General features: G+C 41.0%; 8 protein-coding genes across 8 annotated transcripts; 6 read left to right on the top strand and 2 right to left on the bottom strand. All coding sequences in view use genetic code 12, as the record gives it.

Moving 5' to 3' along the window:
- Positions 1–185: 185 nt before the first annotated feature.
- On the top strand, positions 186–1,862 carry ALG8 (dolichyl-P-Glc:Glc1Man(9)GlcNAc(2)-PP-dolichol alpha-1,3-glucosyltransferase; the record flags this gene model as incomplete). Its single annotated transcript, XM_002619855.2, has 1 exon — positions 186–1,862. One exon carries the CDS (start codon positions 186–188, stop codon positions 1,860–1,862), a length of 1,677 nt encoding a protein of 558 aa, XP_002619901.1.
- A 930-nt stretch (positions 1,863–2,792) lies between these two features.
- PDC5 (alpha-keto acid decarboxylase family protein) lies at positions 2,793–4,526 on the top strand (the record flags this gene model as incomplete). Its single annotated transcript, XM_002619854.2, has 1 exon — positions 2,793–4,526. One exon carries the CDS (start codon positions 2,793–2,795, stop codon positions 4,524–4,526), a length of 1,734 nt encoding a protein of 577 aa, XP_002619900.2.
- A 43-nt stretch (positions 4,527–4,569) lies between these two features.
- On the bottom strand, positions 4,570–6,792 carry TEA1 (Tea1p; the record flags this gene model as incomplete). The annotated part of the gene is made up of 1 exon (XM_002619853.2): positions 4,570–6,792. The coding sequence occupies one exon, from the start codon at positions 6,790–6,792 to the stop codon at positions 4,570–4,572; it is 2,223 nt and encodes a 740-aa protein (XP_002619899.2).
- Positions 6,793–6,952: 160 nt separating this feature from the next.
- On the bottom strand, positions 6,953–8,929 carry FOB63_000994 (uncharacterized protein; the record flags this gene model as incomplete). The annotated part of the gene is made up of 1 exon (XM_002619852.2): positions 6,953–8,929. One exon carries the CDS (start codon positions 8,927–8,929, stop codon positions 6,953–6,955), a length of 1,977 nt encoding a protein of 658 aa, XP_002619898.2.
- A 1,232-nt stretch (positions 8,930–10,161) lies between these two features.
- Positions 10,162–13,047, top strand: LIG4 (DNA ligase (ATP); the record flags this gene model as incomplete). Its single annotated transcript, XM_002619851.2, has 1 exon — positions 10,162–13,047. One exon carries the CDS (start codon positions 10,162–10,164, stop codon positions 13,045–13,047), a length of 2,886 nt encoding a protein of 961 aa, XP_002619897.2.
- Positions 13,048–13,903: 856 nt separating this feature from the next.
- Positions 13,904–14,551, top strand: FOB63_000992 (uncharacterized protein; the record flags this gene model as incomplete). Its single annotated transcript, XM_002619850.1, has 1 exon — positions 13,904–14,551. The coding sequence occupies one exon, from the start codon at positions 13,904–13,906 to the stop codon at positions 14,549–14,551; it is 648 nt and encodes a 215-aa protein (XP_002619896.1).
- A 1,619-nt stretch (positions 14,552–16,170) lies between these two features.
- On the top strand, positions 16,171–19,059 carry MPH1 (3'-5' DNA helicase; the record flags this gene model as incomplete). Its single annotated transcript, XM_002619849.2, has 1 exon — positions 16,171–19,059. One exon carries the CDS (start codon positions 16,171–16,173, stop codon positions 19,057–19,059), a length of 2,889 nt encoding a protein of 962 aa, XP_002619895.2.
- A 698-nt stretch (positions 19,060–19,757) lies between these two features.
- Positions 19,758–20,303, top strand: TMA20 (translation machinery-associated protein 20; the record flags this gene model as incomplete). Its single annotated transcript, XM_002619848.1, has 1 exon — positions 19,758–20,303. The coding sequence occupies one exon, from the start codon at positions 19,758–19,760 to the stop codon at positions 20,301–20,303; it is 546 nt and encodes a 181-aa protein (XP_002619894.1).
- Positions 20,304–20,312: the final 9 nt, after the last annotated feature.

Here is a 20,312-nt window from a genome sequence, read left to right as displayed (position 1 = left end):
AAGGACACGAATTTACTAGTATTTGGTTGATGACCGAATTAAAGTAGATAAAGAAGTAAAAAAAAGAAAAAGGTCAAAGTAACATGCCTCGATATGTAGCCCATTTATTGTGAGCTCATTTCCTCACCTAACTACCGCGAACTCCACGGAATAGATAATACAGACATTGCACATAAAGAACCGACATGCCAGACACAAAGTCTGTCAACCACTCTGATGGCGATGAGAATACACGCAGGTACTCTCTATTCAACATATGGTGTGCTTCGCTTGCGTTGAAAGCTTTGCTTGCAGTGGGCTACCATTCCACCGACTTTGATGTACACCGAAATTGGCTAGCCATCACATACAACTTACCGGTAGCAAAGTGGTACCTTGAAAATACATCGCAATGGACACTAGACTATCCACCATTCTTCGCTTATTTCGAATGGTTCTTATCACACATGGTGCCAAATTTCGTCATGGAGGATGGATGCTTGTCTATCGTGGAAAAGGGCCTCTACAGCCTACCAACCATTTTGTTCCAGAGACTTTCAGTCATTGCAAGTGAGGTTGTCTTATTCGTATCCTTGCAATGGTATCTAGACACATCCAAATCCAAAAGAGAAGCCAGTAGAGCGTTCGTTGTTGCGCTGTGTTTGGTTCTCTCGCCTGGTTTGATGATTATTGATCATATTCACTTCCAATACAATGGAATGATGTATGGAATTTTGGTTTTAATGATCAATTCTGCAAGATTAGAAAGATACTTATTGTGTGGATTCTGGTTCAGTGTTTTACTATGCTTCAAGCACATCTACTTGTATTTGGCCCCAGCCGTTTTCATATACTTGTTGCGTGCTTATTGTCTCAATATGTCCTACGATACTAAAAAGAGCTTTTTGCACAATGCCTTCAAAATGGTGAGATGGATGAACTTGATCAAATTGGGATCTATAGTGGTGTCTGTCTTCACTGTTGCATTTGGCCCTTTTATCTACTACAATGTCATTCCCAACCTACTTGAAAGACTTTTTCCTTTTAGTAGAGGCTTAACTCATGCGTATTGGGCTCCAAATATTTGGGCTATATATTCCTTTTTGGATCGCATCCTCATTCAGGTCTACCTCCGAATTCCCCTTTTGAGAGTCCCACTACACAAAATCCTCATGTTTGATGAAAGTAATTTAACCAATACAAAGATGTTAAGTTCGTCTACCAGAGGTATCGTGGGAGACATTGAGTTCTTGATTTTGCCTACCATCACGCCCAAATTAACTTTCTATCTTACACTCTTTTACCAAACTATGGCCCTCATTCCTTTGTTTCTTCAACCAAACTTTCAAAGATTCATTGGGGCCTTGACTCTTTGTGGTTATGCATCGTTTTTATTTGGCTGGCATGTTCATGAGAAGGCCATTTTGATTGTGATTTTCCCCATCACGTTCCTTGTCACGCGTGACAAAAGACTTTTGAACCCATTCAACCTTTTGGTCAGTTGTGGATATGTCTCTTTGTTCCCGCTAATCTATACATGCGAGGAATGGCTCATCAAAGTCACGTTTACCCTATTCTGGTATATCATATACTATTTCCAGTTTCGTAAAGTGGTTAGAGTCCCCAATAACGTGCACAAGGAAGCAAGTTTCTTTCTGGTCGAAAGGGTTACTAACCTTTACATTTTAGGACTTATTCCAATTATTACTCTGGTGACTTTGATTGACTTATTTCAACACAAATTTGAGATATTACAAAAGTTGGAGTTTTTGAAACTTATGTTAGTGAGTGTTTACTGTGGGATAGGAATCATCTGCTCATGGAATGGGTTCAATTGGCTTTACTTTGTCGATGAGAGTATCTGGGACGACATTGATTCTTGAGCGTATCATGCCATTTTCTGCAAACATGGTGTAACTAAGGTTAATACACAATGCGTTCTTTGATAATTCCAGTCTAATGATGCACTCCTGGAACAAAAAAGAAGTCCTTTGCATCAACTGTCTAGTTGCAAGACAGGACATTGTACTTTTAGCGCTTAGAAAGCCAGATCAAAAACAAGGTACGCAATCGAGAAGGTTCATGATTTGGTGTGTCAAGTGATTATACTTTAACCATTGAATTTGTTCACCGCAATGTAACTCACACGTAAATTCCTAGGAAGTATACATAAAATGCATACATGTACTGTGTCATTCGAAGGGACATCGAAACGGATTATGCATAAACAGAGACCAATTGGGAACCAACACTAGAATAGAATGCGTTATAGTCAAAAGATGAATCCAACGACTCTGGTCTTCCCCCCTCATATGGCACAAGGGTGAGAAAACAGACAAATGGTACATGTTTGTAAAGTCGCCATGCGCTTAAATATACTGCTCTAGTGCATAGAATTAAATTACATGAGTATTGTCATACCCATTCTTGCAGATTCCCATTGTATTGTAATTGCTTCATATTCAGTACTTAAAATGATCGAATATGATCTCGCAACCTTTTATCTAAGTACGCTAGTGCATGCAAGGGACCGAGCTTCCGGTACAGGAAACCAGAATCGGACTAAGCATGAGTAACAAACCGGAATCGACTAATGGCACAGTTTCGGGGGTTGCAGGGGCGAGCCTAGACGGAGATTATTTTAGTGATCGGCCCGAGTTTTTGCCACGCCACTCTCCTGTAGGTGAAGACCCGGACGACATTCCTTGCACAATTGCTTTAAGGTAGGCGGCAATTGCTGGTATCCTAACCAGAGAGCAGAGTATAAAGCTTTGTAGGTTTCCCTTTCAGAGACACTGATTAATATTATTATCATGTCTGACTCTATTTCCTTAGGCACTTATTTGTTTGCGAGACTCAACCAAAAGCCTCTTGGCTTGAATTCTATTTTTGGTGTACCAGGAGACTTCAATTTAACGTTGCTTGACAAGATCTCTGAGGTGAAAGATTTACATTGGCGGGGTTGCACCAACGAATTAAATGCTGCTTATGCGTGTGATGGATACTCGAGAGTGAAGGGTAATGGCAGTGCCGAGGGTCTTGGCTTTGGTGCCTTAGTCACTACTTTTGGAGTAGGAGAATTGAGTGCTCTCAACGGTGTGGCAGGCTCTTATGCTGAACATGTTGGAATGTTACATATTGTTGGAATTCCGTCTGTGGATGCTCAAAAGAACCAATTGTTATTGCATCATACTTTGGGTAACGGCGATTTCTCTGTATTCCACAAGATGTCATCACACATCAGTGGTACAACAGGCGTGATCAATGATCCAGCTCTTGCTCCCGATGTCATTGACAGAGTCATCAGGGAAGCATATATTAACCAGCGTCCATCATACTTAGCGTTTCCAGCGAACATGGTGGATGTGCCTGTTCCTAAGGAAAGATTGAACAAACCATTGGATTTAAACATCCCTAAGAATGACCCAGAACTCCAAGAAGAGGTAATTGAGGAGGTAATTGATAAGATTAGGAAAGCGAAGGATCCGGTAATTATTGTGGATGCTTGTTGCGCCCGTCACAATGCAAACAAAGAGGCCAGCGAGTTAATCAAAATATCTAACTTCAAGTATGCTACTACCCCAATGGGTAAAGGTACTAAAGATATCGACGAGCAAAACCCAAAATTCACAGGTGTCTATGTTGGTTCACTTTCCTACCCTCATGTGAAAGAGGCTGTAGAAAAGTCGGATTTGGTGCTTTCTGTGGGTGCACTTCTTAGTGACTTTAACACAGGTTCTTTCTCGTATTCAATCCAGACAAAGAATGTTGTGGAATTCCACTCTGACTACACCAAGGTAAAGGGAGCCACATACCCTGAAATCAGGATGAAAGAGTTGTTAGGAAAGCTTATTCAATCTCAGGCATTGAAACAAGTGTTCAAAGAACACCCCATCAGTCAAACTGTAAAAGAACCTTACAACACCGACGCCAGAAACCCGGGGACTAAAATAACACAGCAATGGTTGTGGTCTCGTTTATCGAAGTTTTTGAAACCAAATGACATCGTCATTACTGAGACAGGTACTTCTTCTTTTGGAATCGTCCAGACCAGCTTTCCTAACCAAGTTTACGGAATTTCGCAGATTCTTTGGGGTTCCATTGGCTACTCAGTGGGTTGCACATATGGTGCCGTAACTGCAGCAGAGGAGTTGGACCCATCAAGAAGAGTGCTTCTCTTTGTCGGAGACGGTTCCCTTCAATTAACTTTTACAGAAATCTCATCTATGGTCAGGAACAACAGAAAGCCTTACCTTTTTGTCTTGAACAACAATGGATATACAATCGAGAAGTTGATTCATGGTGCCGACGCCGAGTATAACGCTATTCAGCCATGGGACCTTCAATTAGCGCTTCCATTGTTCAATGCCAAGAACTATGAAAACTATAAAGTCAGTGAAGCCAAGGAGTTGGAGGAGTTATTCACCAGTAAGGAATTTGCTAAAAACGATAAAATTCGTTTTATTGAGGTTATGCTTGAGGAGATGGACGCACCTGAAAACTTGGTGAAGCAAGCCGAATTATCTAGTAAAGCCAACTCAGAATAGAGTACATAGGTTAAGAAGTTTGCTTTTTGCTATTCTTTATGTATTAATGGCTGTGGTTCCCCATTTTGCTGAAAATGGAATCGGGAAACAATGCCTCCCAGTCTTCATTGAATAAGTCAGATGTCATCAACACGGGAGGACCGCCGAAGAATTCGACGCTGCCGTCAATGAAGTCGGTATAATTTTCTAGTGTGTGGAAGGAAGATTTACCATCTTCCAAATTAGCTTCATTTCCGTTATCAATAAGGTTATTCACACCAGGAAAGGACGAATTGTCCTCATGGCTTTCGACGTTAGATGCATCTTCCTTTGTTGTTTCCAGGACTATAGGTGATTCACTTTCTTCTTTTTTTACAGCACCAGTAATTTCTGGGGTAGAAGCCATAACACTTACGCTCCTCTTAGCTTTGGTTTTCCGTGAATTAGAAATAATTGGCTTGAAATCCGGGTCGTTATCAAACTGAAGATGTAATTTGATTTCAATCATTTTATAGGATTTTTCTGCTAACGCCCAAGTTTTTGAACACCCTGCTAAGACACGAAGAAAATACTTCAACTTCGTCTTCTTATCGTCTTGCAACTGTTCAGTCGTAGCAGTTAGGAGAATAACAGAAATGGATAAAATACTGCAATAGACAATAAATATCGAAGCTCGGCGTAGCCCATGAGCCAGTTCAAATCTCTGGATGGCAACGTAGAGGTCCTCAATAGCATTATGACAAAACACTGAAGGTGATAAATGTTCTTTATCTTTGAAATCTCTAACAATTCCAACGAAGGGACGATTCAAACAAAGAATGACGATGTAATAGTAATACCTAACAACAGAAATGGTTGGGTTGTCTGATGTGTTCTTCAAACTCTCCTGATCCCAATTTAAGTCCTGAGGTAGATTAGCTTTCCATTGCATTATTTGTTCGTTGTATGAAAACAATTTATTGAGTCTGGAAACCAAGTTTAAGTCCTCGTTTTGCTCCAGCTCCTTATGAGACACAGACTCATGATCTGAACGAGTGAAAATATCATTAAGCATCTTGTCCGAGATGCTGATGAGATTAATGATGTTTTTTAATGGATCGGAGATGTTGGTTACATTCTCTGGAATATACTTATAATCGTCAATCCATTCTAACTCAGGCAAGTCCAGTGTTTCTGGTATAGATGCATCCAGCAGCTTTAAAAGCGAGGGTCTCCCTAAAATCAAACTTATAAAATGATCTGCCATGTAACAGCCCCAGTAGATTCTGCTGCGAATGGCCATATCCAAAGGCTTGAAATCTGTGCCATGTCTCTTTAAGAACCAAACTTCAGGATTAAGTTGGAATCCTAAATCAAACCCCATTCGCATTGCGTCTCCCAGTAGCATCCAACCAGTAGAGTTGTTTCCATTGCATATATCATAAAAAGCAAGAAGAAGAAAACTCTGTACGGATGTAATGGAAGGATGCTCCAAATTTGAAAGCAAGAAACTTCTAGCCTCATTATAATATGAAATGGACCTGAAGTATATGGTATCAACATCGGACATCCTTGAGCCCAATGCACAAATGCTATAGACAAGAACCAGCAGGCAGTAAAGAGAGTTGGGTTTCGGGTTAAAAAAATCTATGAAAAATGCCTCTCGAAAGACAAACATATTATGATCCGGGTACTGCCATGTAAAAAAAAGTTTGAGGCAATGGAGAACGTCGGGATCCTTGCTTAGGTTTTGTAAGACAGTCATTTCTCTCAGCTCTTTTCTTAGCGATTGCGTTTTCGGACGGTGATGATCAGTGTAATTATCATAAACACTGGTTGGGCCGTAAACGGGTCTGATCTTCGTAATAGGTGTTGGAGAAGGAGTACTCCGAACATCTTCAGTTTTTCTCTTTTTTCCTGAAGATGGGACTTTGCCATCAGCAGAACTGGCCTTTGCTTGAGTATTATCCTCGTTTAAGTACGAAGCTATGTTAGTGGCATTCGCCTCAAAGAATTTATTTCTGTCTTCCGCAGGTACTCTTTGCATGGACGTGAAAAACTTCGAAAGAGCATCTATCTTTTTCTCCATCGACAGTATGTAGTTTGCCGGAGGACGCTTCTTCCTCATATCATTGGGCACCTGAATGCATTCAACTCCTAATTTGACACAACTTGAGCAGGGATGAGCAAAGTTGCATTTGACTTTTCTCAACCGACATCTCTGACAGGAGAGGGGCATCTCCTTTTTAGGAGCAGTTTTACCTCGCTTCAGCGATGCAGAAGGTGCCCCAACTTCCTCATTTATCATTACTTAGCTCAGTGTGTATTCTATGTTTTTGTGCTTGAAGAGCGGAATTTGATGTCGCGAGATGTGGGGTTTTTCTACGTGTTGAACTCAAACGGGCGCGAAGATAGCGAAGATGCTATTGTATCATAAATTAAAATATGGAGTATATACGTACACCTAATCAAATGGAAAAAAGGATCTGGTACGTGGTATAAACCATTGCAAGGGTACCAACAATAATCAAAAGGACATCAAACACCTTAATTATTTTCGATTGCTGAGGTTCTGCGTTGTAGGTCTTCAAATGAATCATAGGTGGGTAAATGTACACAAGAGGGATACAAGCAAAACATCCGTTGAAGCTGACAAACTTGTCGATATTGTCCGCATTTAAGTAAGCTACTGTGGATATAAGTACCACAGACAACGACCTCAAAACGTTTTTCATCCACTTGATGTGTGGGTTATGTTTCCCTGAGTTTTGCATCAACTTACCGTTATTTTCAGACTGTTGCTCTTTGGTCAAGAACAAACGAGAGTTGAAGAGTGCCAGTTCACCGATTCTAATAGCTGGGAAGAGCTGCAATGGTCCCGTTAAGAACACGGCGACCGAGTAAAGAAGCATAATCAGTTGCACTGCTGCATTTCCCAGGGGTAGATTCAAAATGATGATAGACTGAACATTCTCTCCAAAGCTGGTGTAGCCAATTACACCAATTGAGACAAATAAGAGGGTAATTACAAACATGCTCATACTCAACACAAATGGAAACTTCTCTGGCTGTGCCATAGAGGCTTGAATGGGGAGAATTAAACCAATACCTTCAAACGCTGTTACCGCAACACCAATAAGCATGGACCACGTTCTGCCATTGAATTGGACGATATTGGGCCCCAATCCTTCATGTGCAAGTTGTTCACCACAAAAGAAAAAAATGATGAGTAATCCGATGACGATGAAGGTAGATGAAAGAAGGGACGTGAACGAAAGCTTGGTTAAGTCCCTAATCAATACCAAAGGAATAAGCAAAATGCATTGAATAATGACTAAAGTAGACTTTTCAATGGAAATATGCAAGGAATTGTGAATGAATGATTTCATGTTTTCGGCGGTGAACAAAATATAAGTGGCGACGAACCCAATCTGAGATAAGATGATGGACACCATGATGCAATACTTCAATGGGTTGCCGTAAGTCAAGTAACCCAATTCTCCGAAAGAGGATTTTCCCAATACACTTTTGCTTTTAATCAACACCACATAACAGGCGTATGTCAACACACCAAACAAAACCATAGTAACTGTTGAAAAAAGTAATCCACCATGCATAAAAGCACCGGGTAGGAACAAAATACCTGACCCTACCAATGCCTTAAAGAGCAAAAAGAAAACTTTCAACTGACTGGCAGTACCCTTTTGCTCATGCTTTTTAGGCTTTTTCCGCTTCTGGGGGCCTCTTCTCTCGTGAAGTAGCAGCGATTCCTCATCAAAAACGTCCTCGTAACCTTCATCAAAGGATGATTCGTCATCATCTTCATCGGTGAAATCCTCACCTGCAAAATGGCCATAAATACTCAAAAACTCCACGAAATTCCGAGTTACAAAATTCGGCGGCGGCTTGTTCTCTTGTAACGACTTATTGATTAGAAACTCCCTTCTAAACCCACCTGGGACATTGATATCGCTCGCGGTAGACTCTCTTCTAGATTCTGAAAGAAATGTGGAAAAGGAAGAGGATCTGGTACGTCTCCTGTCACGAGGCTCACTGGATTTCGAGGCATTTTCGATTTGCTGATACAAATAGCGAGCCACATCACCACCTTGCATCTTCAAACTTTCATCTGGACTTACAAGATGCTTTCCAACAGTTTTGTAATCTATGTTAGATGGGCTGATATTATTCAATGTAGAAATGTGATCCTCATACGACAAAGGGTCAGGATGCTGTTTGCTCGAAGGCGGCGAACTGGATTCGCTGCCATAAGCGGCGGTATTGCTATGCATAGAAGCTAGATTGGTGTGGGAAGTTGACGAATGAACCAGAGGAGCTGTATTAGGAAATAGTGGTTTTTGGCTCAGCGGGGAATTGTGAAAAGAGGAGTTCGATAGATACGATGACGAATCAAACCCATGGGTGCTTCTTTTGAAAGACGACATGTTGCGGCTGTCCTTCACTTAAAAAGAAGAATATGAGTTACTAGAGGTGAAGAGATTATGTAAAGTTCGCATAACTGTCACCGTGCTATATGCATATAGTGGAAACACTTGCTGGAAAAGACACCTGCAGCTAAGACGAGATAGATTACTTTTCCGAGATCAGTGATTCGAAGACGGATTCATTTCAGAGACTTTGAGTTGAGCGATGTTTGAAACATCTTCAGTCATGTGGTCACCTGATAATAACCTTATAAGGAAAAGGCTCGCGAAGCAAGTAGATGACTTGTAGTTGTAATCATTAACACTGTGGACTGTGGTTAGATGGAAATTTTGTCATTCGCGTGCTCTTTCCACTGCGAACGAGCCTGTATGATCGTCTAGAGTACGAAAAATCTGTGGCTTCTATGAAAACCTGTCTGCGCATGACAGGTGTAAAGGACATATAGAAAATATCCTGAAGAATTAATACTATCCCAGATGCAGAAATTCAAGTAATTACGACATGGCTCGTGAAGACAAAAAAAGAAAAGTAATGAAATAAATCAGGAAGCGACACCAAATTTTGTTGGGTCTTCCCTTTTGGGAACGATTCCGCTTTTAACTTTCGGGCCACTTGAGAAGACGGACATCTTGAATGTAGGAAGGCGAACGTGGCAAACGCTTTCCTTTTCTGGACTCTTTCATCAACAAGGCAACTTCTGCCCGAACCTAAATTTTTGAAAGGGAGACTGTATTCGTTAGACTGTGAAGATGAAGCATAGATGATGAATTGCAGATATCTTTACATGGGTTATCGCGTAGGCCATTACTTTCTCGAATAGTATGCAAGTTAATATGCGATTTCTCCACTTTGAATAGGGTAAACAGAACCCAACTAAGAAAAATTCAGTTGCTATATTTTTGGGCTCGGACTTAAAGGCTGCATCTTTATTACACTACTGATCTCCTTTGTAAAGACTTTTACTTTGCTGAGTGGGCCCAATTTGTGACTTTTGTGTCTGGGCTTTTCATTTAAGTACTTCGTTGAAAAAAAAAAAAAAATAACGTGCTATGTAAGACCGCTATTAACTATTTTCTCAACTAAAAGGTTAGACAAAGATGATTGTATAAAGATAGGCTGCGTTCTTCGATGTCTCACCTTCAGACAGGGAGTGTATATATTGCTTCTCACTGTAGATCCGTGAGTGATACTATCCAGACTTGAGAAATCCAATGATCAGTGACCCTTCAGTATGTCAGTGTCGACGTCTTTTCTAGACAATGTTAAGGAGCCTGAGAACTTTAATCCTGAACCGGCACCATTTGATCTTATCATCTCGGAGCTAGTTTTAAAGTTGGAATCTACAAACCATGAAAATATGGCTCCCTTTGGCACGGTGAGCGCTAAAAAGGTGAATATCATTGAAGAGTTCATAAAATTATGGAGAACGCACTTTGGTGTCAATATCTCTCCTGCGCTTTCCCTTATTTTCCCCAATAAAGACAGTAGGAAGTATTTTATTAAAGATGTTGCTCTAACACGGCTAGTGATTAAACTCTTGCGACTACAGCAAGGATCGACTGACTATCTGATAATAAAAAATTGGAAGAAATCTTACCAACAAAAGATTCAATTAACGGGCTCTAATGAACATCGACTGACTGGCGACTTGCCCTTGATTATCGCTCGAATAATGCTGAGAAGAAGAGATCCTAATTCCGTGGTTGAAACTTCTGTCACTGTAACTGAAGTAAACGATGTTCTTGATAAACTCAGCCAAAATACCCTGGCATCTGATCAATTGGAAGTATTGGACCCATTCTTGGACAGATTAACAATCACTGAAGTCCGTTTTTTCTTTCAAATCATCTTGAAAGAATCAATGTTGTCCTTCTTTGAGCGCAGCTTTTTTATTGCGTGGCATCCTGATGCATTTAATCTTTACAAGGTTTGTAATGACATAAAGAAGGTATTCTGGCTCCTAACAGACCCAGAGAAGAGATTGACCCCACAGCAATTATGTGTTCAACCGATGTATTCATTTATTCCACAGTCGTCGAAATCCTTAACACTTTCTTACGAAAATTTGTGCAAGAAAATGAAGTCTGGGATGTCTTTGTCAGACAAGGATCCTAAACTCGTTAACTTATACAAGGATGTAGGGATTCAGGACCATTTTTTAATTGAAGAAAAAATCGATGGAGATAGAATGCTTATGCATATGGTGGAAGGAAACTTCAAGTGGCACACCAGAAGAAGGAGAGACTATACTTTCATTTATGGTGAGAACTATCATCTTGGATCCTTGACCAAACACTTAACCGGCGCTTTTCATAAGAATGTGAAAAGTATTGTTCTTGACGGTGAAATGGTAGCATGGAGCAAAGATCGTCAATTAGTACTTCCATTTGGAACTCTCAGGTCCGCTGCGGTTCAAGAAGCACTAAGACAATTCGATGTGGTTGATGTCTATGAAGGGAACAATAGCTGGCCATTGTTCATCATTTTCGATATTCTACATCTAAATGGACAAGACTTGAGCAACTTGCCGTTATTCTACCGTAAGGATTTGTTGAGCAAAGTTGTTACCAATGTTCCACATAGGTTCGAAATCCTTGAATGGGTTAAGGCTAGCACACCTGATGATATCAAGCGAAATATGCAACGCATCGTATCCGAAAGAAACGAGGGAATTATGGTGAAGTCATTCTTGCTGAAGTATCGTGTCCATAGCAGAGATTCCACGTGGATAAAAGTAAAACCTGAGTACTTGGAAAACTTCGGCGAAAACCTTGATTTAGTGGTTGTGGGCAAAATTGGAAGAATTAAAACATCGTATATTTGTGGGCTTCGGGATGAAGAAGAAGAAGGATGCTTCAAGCTGTTTTGTATGGTTGCTAATGGCTTCCTGAAGGCAGTATACCGTCAGATTGAATCAAAGTTATATAATTTTTGGGTAAATTACAAAGAAAGAAAGCCACCTGAAGACTTAGTGAAGTTTGGGACAAGGAAACCAGATTTTTGGATCAATCCTGCAAATCTGATTGTTTTGGAAATCAAAGCGAGGTCCATTGAGGTTACCGCTGAGACACCTTATGCGGCTGGACTGACTTTACATAATCTATGGTGCCGTGCTGTCAGAGAAGACAAGGGGTACGAGGAGTGTATTACTTTGCAGCAGTACCAGGAACTTAAAATGAGATACTCGACGGATGTCTTCAAACAACAAACAGTCAACCGTGCAAGGAAGAGAGGATTTGAAAATTCCATTTATGATAGGTTCGCTACTAAGAAGAGACAGCGGATCGTGCCAAAAAGCGACGTATTTCAAGGGCTACATTTTGTTGTTGCCACAGACGCGAGAGATCTCCAGAGCCATGAGCTTATAACAAAAGAAGAGATAGAGCGTCGTGTGAAGGAATATGGTGGGTCGATATTGCTACACCCAAAACAGGAAAATATCCAGGCACGAAACATCATAATTTTGGGTCAATACGTTACCCCTCGAATATCAATGTGGGTTAAGGAAGGTTTTGATATCATTCGACCGCAATGGGTTTTTGACTGTATACGCTACCATACTATACTAGGGATTGAACCACAACATATCGAGCAATCTGGAAATGCAAAATTAAGACGCTCTGCTTCAGAAACAACAGACAAGTATGGGGATAGTTATGTAATAAGCTTCCCCAGTAGCAAAGGATTGTTCAAGTGGCTCAAAAAAATACCCATGTCTCAGCAACTTTCGGCAGGATGTCTCGAAGATTGCCGCAAAGACTTTTACAATGCGGAGAAGTTGTCCAACATGTCGCTATTCGCAGGTTCGCATTTTTATGTCTTAGAAGGCGGAGACAATAGTACAGATAACGCAATTCATAAACAAGCACAAAGAAGGATTCTCCGCTTTGGTGGCTCCCTATCCTTGGATGCCACTAATTGCACATACGTGGTTGTACCAGATGAAGTTCTCACGAATAAGAAGCTACAAGAAGCGGTTCGAATTACAAGCCGGAAAATCGCTGAGGGATACGAAGAGGGCAAAAAAATACCCATAATAGTAATGCAGTCTTTTATCAATGAGAGCATTCACCAAGCCAAAATTGTGGCTAGTGAGGATTTTAGAGTGGTCATATGAGCCCACTAGCGGGGTGAGCTGCAAAGAACACACTATATGTCGGATCCGCTTAGGTATGATTCTTTTGGATCTTACCAAATATACTTTGAGCACTGTGCATCGCCACTCATGTTTCGCTTGCCAGAAGCAAAAGCACACATAGGTTAACAGATCATCTCACCGAGTAGCTTCATTCAAAAGAGCTTCTTGGGTTTTTCACGGTACTATACTGTTAATGAGCACATGTATAATCTATATCATTCCGAAATTCTCCGCGAATACTGCCATAACGAGTCATGCGAAAAACCTCAAAGTGCAGACCGCGGACGTGAAAAAAAGAAATGATGTCGGATAAATTATGTAATCGCTCTACATCGTATATGCAATAAACATACCTACACAGGAAGAATTGGGCATAGCCAAGCCTGTCTTTTAAGACTGGCATGAGATGCGACTTGAACACTTGTATACTTTGGGTTAGAAATGCTCCCAATCTTTCGAAACAATAACGTGAGGCGTAGGGAAGTCAAAACCTAATTCTTCGCCTCCTGAAGTTATATTAAGCAATGAATATTTTCTTGCCATTGTTTCCCCCACAAGTCCATGCATCCGTACATCGGGGTTTCCGCGAAGATTCCCCTCATGCGTGAGTGGCTTAAGCATGTTCTGCATGTCAATCGAAGAAGTATGCATCCAGGAATTTCCCGGATTTTGGCAGGTGAGGGCGGAGAAGTATATATGGCAAGGTTGCCCAATCTCGTAACTTCTTTATTCGCCATCCATTACGCTTCCTTTATATTCAACTGAATTTCTTATTATCACACATATCTTTATTTCTTCATATTCCTTGCCAACAAACTGATTAAACTGCTTTCCAATGGATGACCTATATATCCGCCCCAAGTACAATTTCCTGGAGAATATTGATTACATGGACAAGTCGGACATTTCTGTCTACCATCTTTATCTTTGCTGGAAGCAAAACAACTCCCTAAGCATCAAAAGTGGCTCAGATGACATCTCCTCAAGAATCCCATCTACTGTTTCCCGCCGGTTGGAGAACATTTGTTGGAGACGAGTGCAGAAAGAGTTGAACAATTTGGGGGAGATTTCACCATCCCAGATAAACTGGAACAAGGATATGGACATCACATGGCTCTATGGTCCTAAATTTACAAACGAAGACCCATTTGACACGCGCCTTACTTCGGATACCCTTTCCAAGTTTAATTCTCAAAATGCATCTGGGTTAGAGAACGACGATCTTTCTTCTGTTGGGCTGGTCTCATCATTGTCGTTCTACGAATCCTCGTCTTTAGCCAGCTCGGAAGAAGACTGCTCTGACTTTGACCACTTGCGGTTGAAGCCAGTATTGAAAGTTTCTAATGATTACTCGAAACTCACCAACGACAAGAAGGCGAGGAAGACCCGCAAACTGGTTCAATTCAGCTCCATTGTGAATTCACGTGAATATCTCAACGAGTTGCTGTTTGACTATAATTTCTTGGACACTCTGTGTGACTAAGCTACGAAAAGAGTAATGGCAAGCATGACAACCGAAACCAAAAACAAATTTTTTTCCACTGCATATAGGCTGTACTGATTACAAGTTCTACTTACATAATACATTGTAGCCCTTATCGTGTCTATTTTGCTTTGTTGCTTGCAACAATTTGGGGGTTCAGGTTTGCTTGCCGTAAGAGGGGTTGACTGGAGACACTTCCCCATGCGGCACATTTCCAGAACCAATGTTCGCGTACCATCATCATGTGTGCACACCATTACTTGCAGACAAGCCGTCTCACAGTATACTACGGCTAAGCACATGCAACCTTAATTGATCTTTCGACTTCGTGGGGGCGACTTGAAATCCAAAGTATCCAATTAACACTCGTAGATACTAATATACCCATAGCTTTAGAATATACTAGTCACATGAGAATGGAAAGCGGTTGTAATGGAATAGCAAACCGGCCGTACGGCGTTCGCAAGGCGTACTCCTCAAATGCAATATGGCGGAAATACCATCCCGGAGGATCTTTCATGCGCCCTCCTCCGCCAACCCAGCCCGCGGACAATTCCGAAAGTTTCTTCCGCGGGGCGTTCCTCGCCCCATCTTTAGTAATCACTCAGCACTAGGCCGTCAAAAAATCATGAGATTAAACCCACAATGTCTTAAAAAGGGCATTATCATAGCAAACTGTAGCATTATAAACAATCGAAAAAGTCTTTGCGTATCATCTTTTACTTTTTCCTCTTCATTTTAGCTTGTGGTATCATATAGTACGCTTATGACCGAACTCTCGCATGCCCATTATAGGGCCGAGAACTTCCATGTATTGGCGTATGCCATTCCATGTATTGGCGTATGCCATTTACTGTGCCTCTTACATTGGGATGCTCTGCCAAGGTTTTCATTTCCATTACGGAAACTAGTGTGAAAATACTTCTGGAAAGACTGTACCTTTGCTCGGCGTTAATGCCTTTTCTCAATATCTCAACATCTAGCCAAGCGGATCTCGCAAATTTCACATGTACGAATACAATTCATGCGCGGCCTTGCCTTCATCAGCATAGCTACAGACATGAGCCATTTGGCACTGAGACATATGAATAGTTTCAAACTTTTACATATGACCTAGTTAGTGATGCGCAGTCCCCTAACTTCTTTTCTTTCCTGTTCGTCAAAACGCAAGTGCGGGGCTCTTCGAGCATTCGTTTACCGCCGAAAATGACTCAGGCTAGCCTCCCTTCCAGTACTTGTTAGGTTCGCTAGTAACTCCTGAAATAATGCTAGGTAACAATGCAACTGTTAGAGAAACCCGCTTTAATTTTGCGTGGTTTTGCTTTCTAGCGCTCCTTCTAGGCTTTTTCTGAACAGCCGCATTGAGCGGATACTATTGACGGACTCAACATTTTGAAGCACAAAGTCATGATGGATGGCTGTCAATGTAGTGAGAGGATTTTTCATTCGCACCAACGCTGTTTCCAACTCCTTGTAAGGATTTTGCCTCTCCATGTCTAGAGTCTTGGAGAAGCTGTGAAGCGATTATAGATGTTGTTGCATGGTGATGAGAGGTATGGATGCACATGCGAAGATGTCAGTCGCGACTGTACTCTTAAGTGACTAGTCTATTCCCATTCATGACAAATGACAGTACTCTGGATAATGATTTATTGAATGATGATCTTGACCTCCACTTACTTGAAAAAGCGGAATATGAGCTAGTGGAGAAAAAGAACTCTCAACGGAGAATCACTCATCATGAGGTTGATGAATCGAATCTTGCAACCTACATATATCCAACTAATCTTCAAGTTCGAGATTACCAGTACAATATTGTGTATAGAGCAATATTTGACAATGTTCTTGTGGCCTTACCAACTGGTTTGGGGAAAACATTCATTGCCAGCACTGTCATGCTCAATTTTCTCCGCTGGTTTCCACGCCTGAAAATCATATTTATGGCGCCCACGAAACCGCTCGTGGCGCAGCAGATCAAAGCATGTTGCGGTATCACTGGGATATCTTCTTCACAGGTGGCTATTCTTTTAGATAAAACACGAAAGAATAGGTCAACAATATGGAATGAGAAGCAAGTATTCTTCACGACTCCTCAGGTAGTTGAAAATGACTTAGCAAGAGGTATAGTTAACCCCAAAGATGTCGTGTTACTCGTTATCGATGAAGCTCATCGCGCCAGAGGCAATTATGCTTATAATAACGTGGTTAAGTTTTTAAACAGATTCAACAACTCCTTCCGAATACTAGCATTGACTGCAACTCCAGCCTCTGATGTCGATGGGGTCCAGGAAATCATTGATAACCTATGCATTTCGAAGGTTGAAGTTCGAACAGAAAGAAGCATTGATATTTTCAAGTATTTGAAACGGAAGGTTATTGAAAGAATCACAGTCAGCCCTTCTCCTGAAATTGTGGACGCCATTGACATGATATGTCAAGCTATAGAGCCAATTTTGGAAACCGCAAACCAGAGAAAGATTTATGAGATTACAGATCCAGCTAAGATTAATGCGTTTGCCGCCCTCGACGCTCAGCAAAAGATTATCAAAAATCCAAATATTCCAGAGGGTCTAAAGTGGTCAAATTATTTCATTTTGCAGCTACTAGTTGTTGTAGGTCAATGCTTTCGACGTCTTAACATCTATGGCATCCGGAGTTTCTACAGCTACTTCTATGACAAGTACACGGAGTTCTCTACGAAATACAACAACAAAAAGTCTACCAACCATCTAGCTGCAAAGTTCTACTTTCATAGCTCTATTAAAGGGTTATTGCACAAGTGTGAGGGTCTTGTGAAAGATCCCACTTTCTTGGGGCATCCAAAACTAGAAGTGCTAATATCAGAACTCACAAGCTTCTTCGAGAACACAAACAATTCAAATTCTAGAGTAATCGTTTTCACAGAATTTCGTGAATCCGCTCTTGATATTGTTAGAGCTTTGGAGGCCAAAGGAGATCATTTGAAACCTCATATTTTCATTGGGCAAGCGAAGGAAAAAGAAAAGTTTGATGAAGAAAAGTTCTTAAAAAAGGGTAAAAAGTCAAAAGGAAAGGACAAAAAACAAAACTCAGAGCAGAAGCAGATGCTTGAAAGACCAGGAAGTTCTTCAGAACGGGCTCAAATTAGTGGAATGAACCAAAAGATGCAGAAGCAATTGATCAAAGACTTTAAGAAGGGATCCTACAACATTTTGGTCGCAACATCTATTGGTGAGGAAGGTTTGGATATTGGTGAAGTTGATCTCATTGTTTGCTATGATTCTACATCGTCTCCCATCAAGAATGTGCAGAGAATGGGTAGAACAGGTCGTAATAGGGATGGAAAAGTTCTTTTGTTGTTTTCTAGCAACGAGGAACTGAAATTCGATAAGGCGATGGGAGGATATGAATATATTCAACAACACATCATGAACGGTAATATGGTTACTTTGCATGATCAGAACAGAATTCTTCCTCCAGGAATAACTCCTGTTGCGGAAGAAAAGTTAATCGAAATCCCCAAAGAGAATGAAGATATCAAGGCTGAAGACGATGAAGATGAAATCATCAAAATTGCCACGAAGTACATGACCAAAACTAAGACTAAACTGAACAAACTTGATGCTAAGAAGGGACCGAAAACGCCAGCTCCAAAAGCACAGAAGCAGTTTTTTATGCCAGAAAACGTCAACCAAGGGTTTACTCCTGTAAGTACAATGCTAAAAAGAAGAGGTGAAGATGAAAGTATTCGAGATAAACGACAGCGTTTGAATTCGGAAAAGGAAGACAAGAGAGACCCTGATATTCTAGATTCGTTTCTTGATTCCGATAACGATCATGGTTTGTTACAGACTGGGTCCAACAATGAATCAGCTGGTCTACTGAATGACTATGAAAATGGTAAACATCTTGAGCAGAATCCCACATATGGCTACTCAGAACGAATTTCCAATAAATCACTGCTACCAATTGTACTGAACGAGAATCTCAATTCTAACGACCTGTCGCAAGTGGGAAAAGAAATTGAATATGAACTTAATGCCGACCCACTGAAGAGACAATTGACGATTGTCGACCAACTTCAAGCTGTACAGAAAAGATCATTCAGTGATGACGCTAACAATGATAACGGTGACGATGCATTTGATGATGATGATGATGAAATATTGGCCTTAGCACGGAGTTCTTCTTTTAGCTTTCCCCAGAGCTCATATGGTGTTACAGCAGAGGAATCGAACCTTGTCCCGATTTTCACTCAAAATGAAGGCTTTTTAACGGATGAGCAGAATCTGGAGTTGTACTTGAGCTACTACGTTCCTACAGATGCGAGCGCCCTTGCTGAGTGTTATGTTCCTCTGCGAACTCCTCAGAGAGGCGGTAGAATTGGACATGGAAAAGTTTCTCTCTCAATACTCAAATCCCAAGAATATATGGAGAAGACCAATCGGCAAGACAAAAGGGATCTCCTTGAGGTATATAAGGAAGTTGATACACTGGCTCCCACGTTAGGAGAATTTATAGAGTTTTAATTATCACGATTAACGAATATGTAAACTCATTAAGTAGGTGTGTCTATTAGTGAAGAAAGTCTGTTGTTACCCGGATCCAATTCATAAATATATAAGACAGCTACGCCCGCGCTCCAAAGGAATTTTTGTTCTCCATCTTTATGCAGGGGCATTACGTGTATCAGTGAGGATTCGTCCGAGATCATGTTTTTGCTGGTTGAAAACTATAACCTGACAACTCCTTGGTAGACCTTGCCTTGTGCTTGGGCTGCCCGGGGAATTTTTGGATTTGCCTGATTTTGCTTTGTGGCACTTCTTGAAGGCCCAGCATTTCTTCTTTTTCTCTGCTTAATTGTGGACATTTATTCAGAAAAAAGGATGAACTTGATAGACCTGAGTACGAATAAAACTCTCGTAGTGTTGTCTTGCCTCGTGCCTCGCTCGGCGTATCGTTCCTAAGATACGTCTTGAGCTGGATGCATCTTTGCTTTCGCAATGTAATGCAAAAGGCCATATGAACTAGGGCTTCTTTTGAGTGCGGTGACACCAAGGTTTTCCGGATGGTGGCACTGTAATTATCTGCCTTGACATTTCTATTTATTCTTTTAGTGCTTGACCAAAACGTAGATCAGAACACGACTTTGTTTTGCATACAAAGGCACTTCTCAAGATTTGAGAATTCTCATCGGACTTCGATACATCACGTACCATTTGCCCACATGTTCAAAAAGTTCGGAAAGGACGAGATCCATTCCCGTTCCAATATAAAATCTTCAGTGCAAAGAGGATTGAAATCCAACTTTGTCTCCCAGTTTGAAAAATTAGAGCCTGTCATTGATGCCATCATTCCCAAAAAATCTCAAGCAATCTTGATCAAATGTGAAGGAAAACTCTCGTTGTACAGTGTTGACGGTGAGGTTGTATTATTCCAACACTTTGATGATTTGATTCCTGACTTGCATATCGTTCACAAGTACCCTGATTGCTTCCCTAAGATTCAAGTTGACAGAGGAGCGATTAAGTTCGTTTTATCTGGCGCCAATGTTATGTGTCCTGGTTTGACATCTGCTGGAGCCAAGTTACCTGACGAAAACTTGGAAAAGGATACCATTGTTACTATCTACGCCGAAGGAAAGGAACATGCATTGGCAGTTGGAAAGTTAACTATGAGCACCGACGACATCAAGTCGATCAACAAAGGTGTTGGTATTGAATTGTTTCACTACTTAGGGGATGGGTTGTGGCATCTTGATGAAAGTAACTAATTCCCTTTT

This window comes from Clavispora lusitaniae, assembly GCF_014636115.1.
Source record: "Clavispora lusitaniae strain FDAARGOS_655 chromosome Unknown tig00000003_pilon, whole genome shotgun sequence".
Classification (NCBI taxonomy): Eukaryota; Fungi; Ascomycota; class Pichiomycetes; order Serinales; family Metschnikowiaceae; genus Clavispora; species Clavispora lusitaniae.
This window is presented reverse-complemented; position numbering and strand designations above follow the sequence as displayed.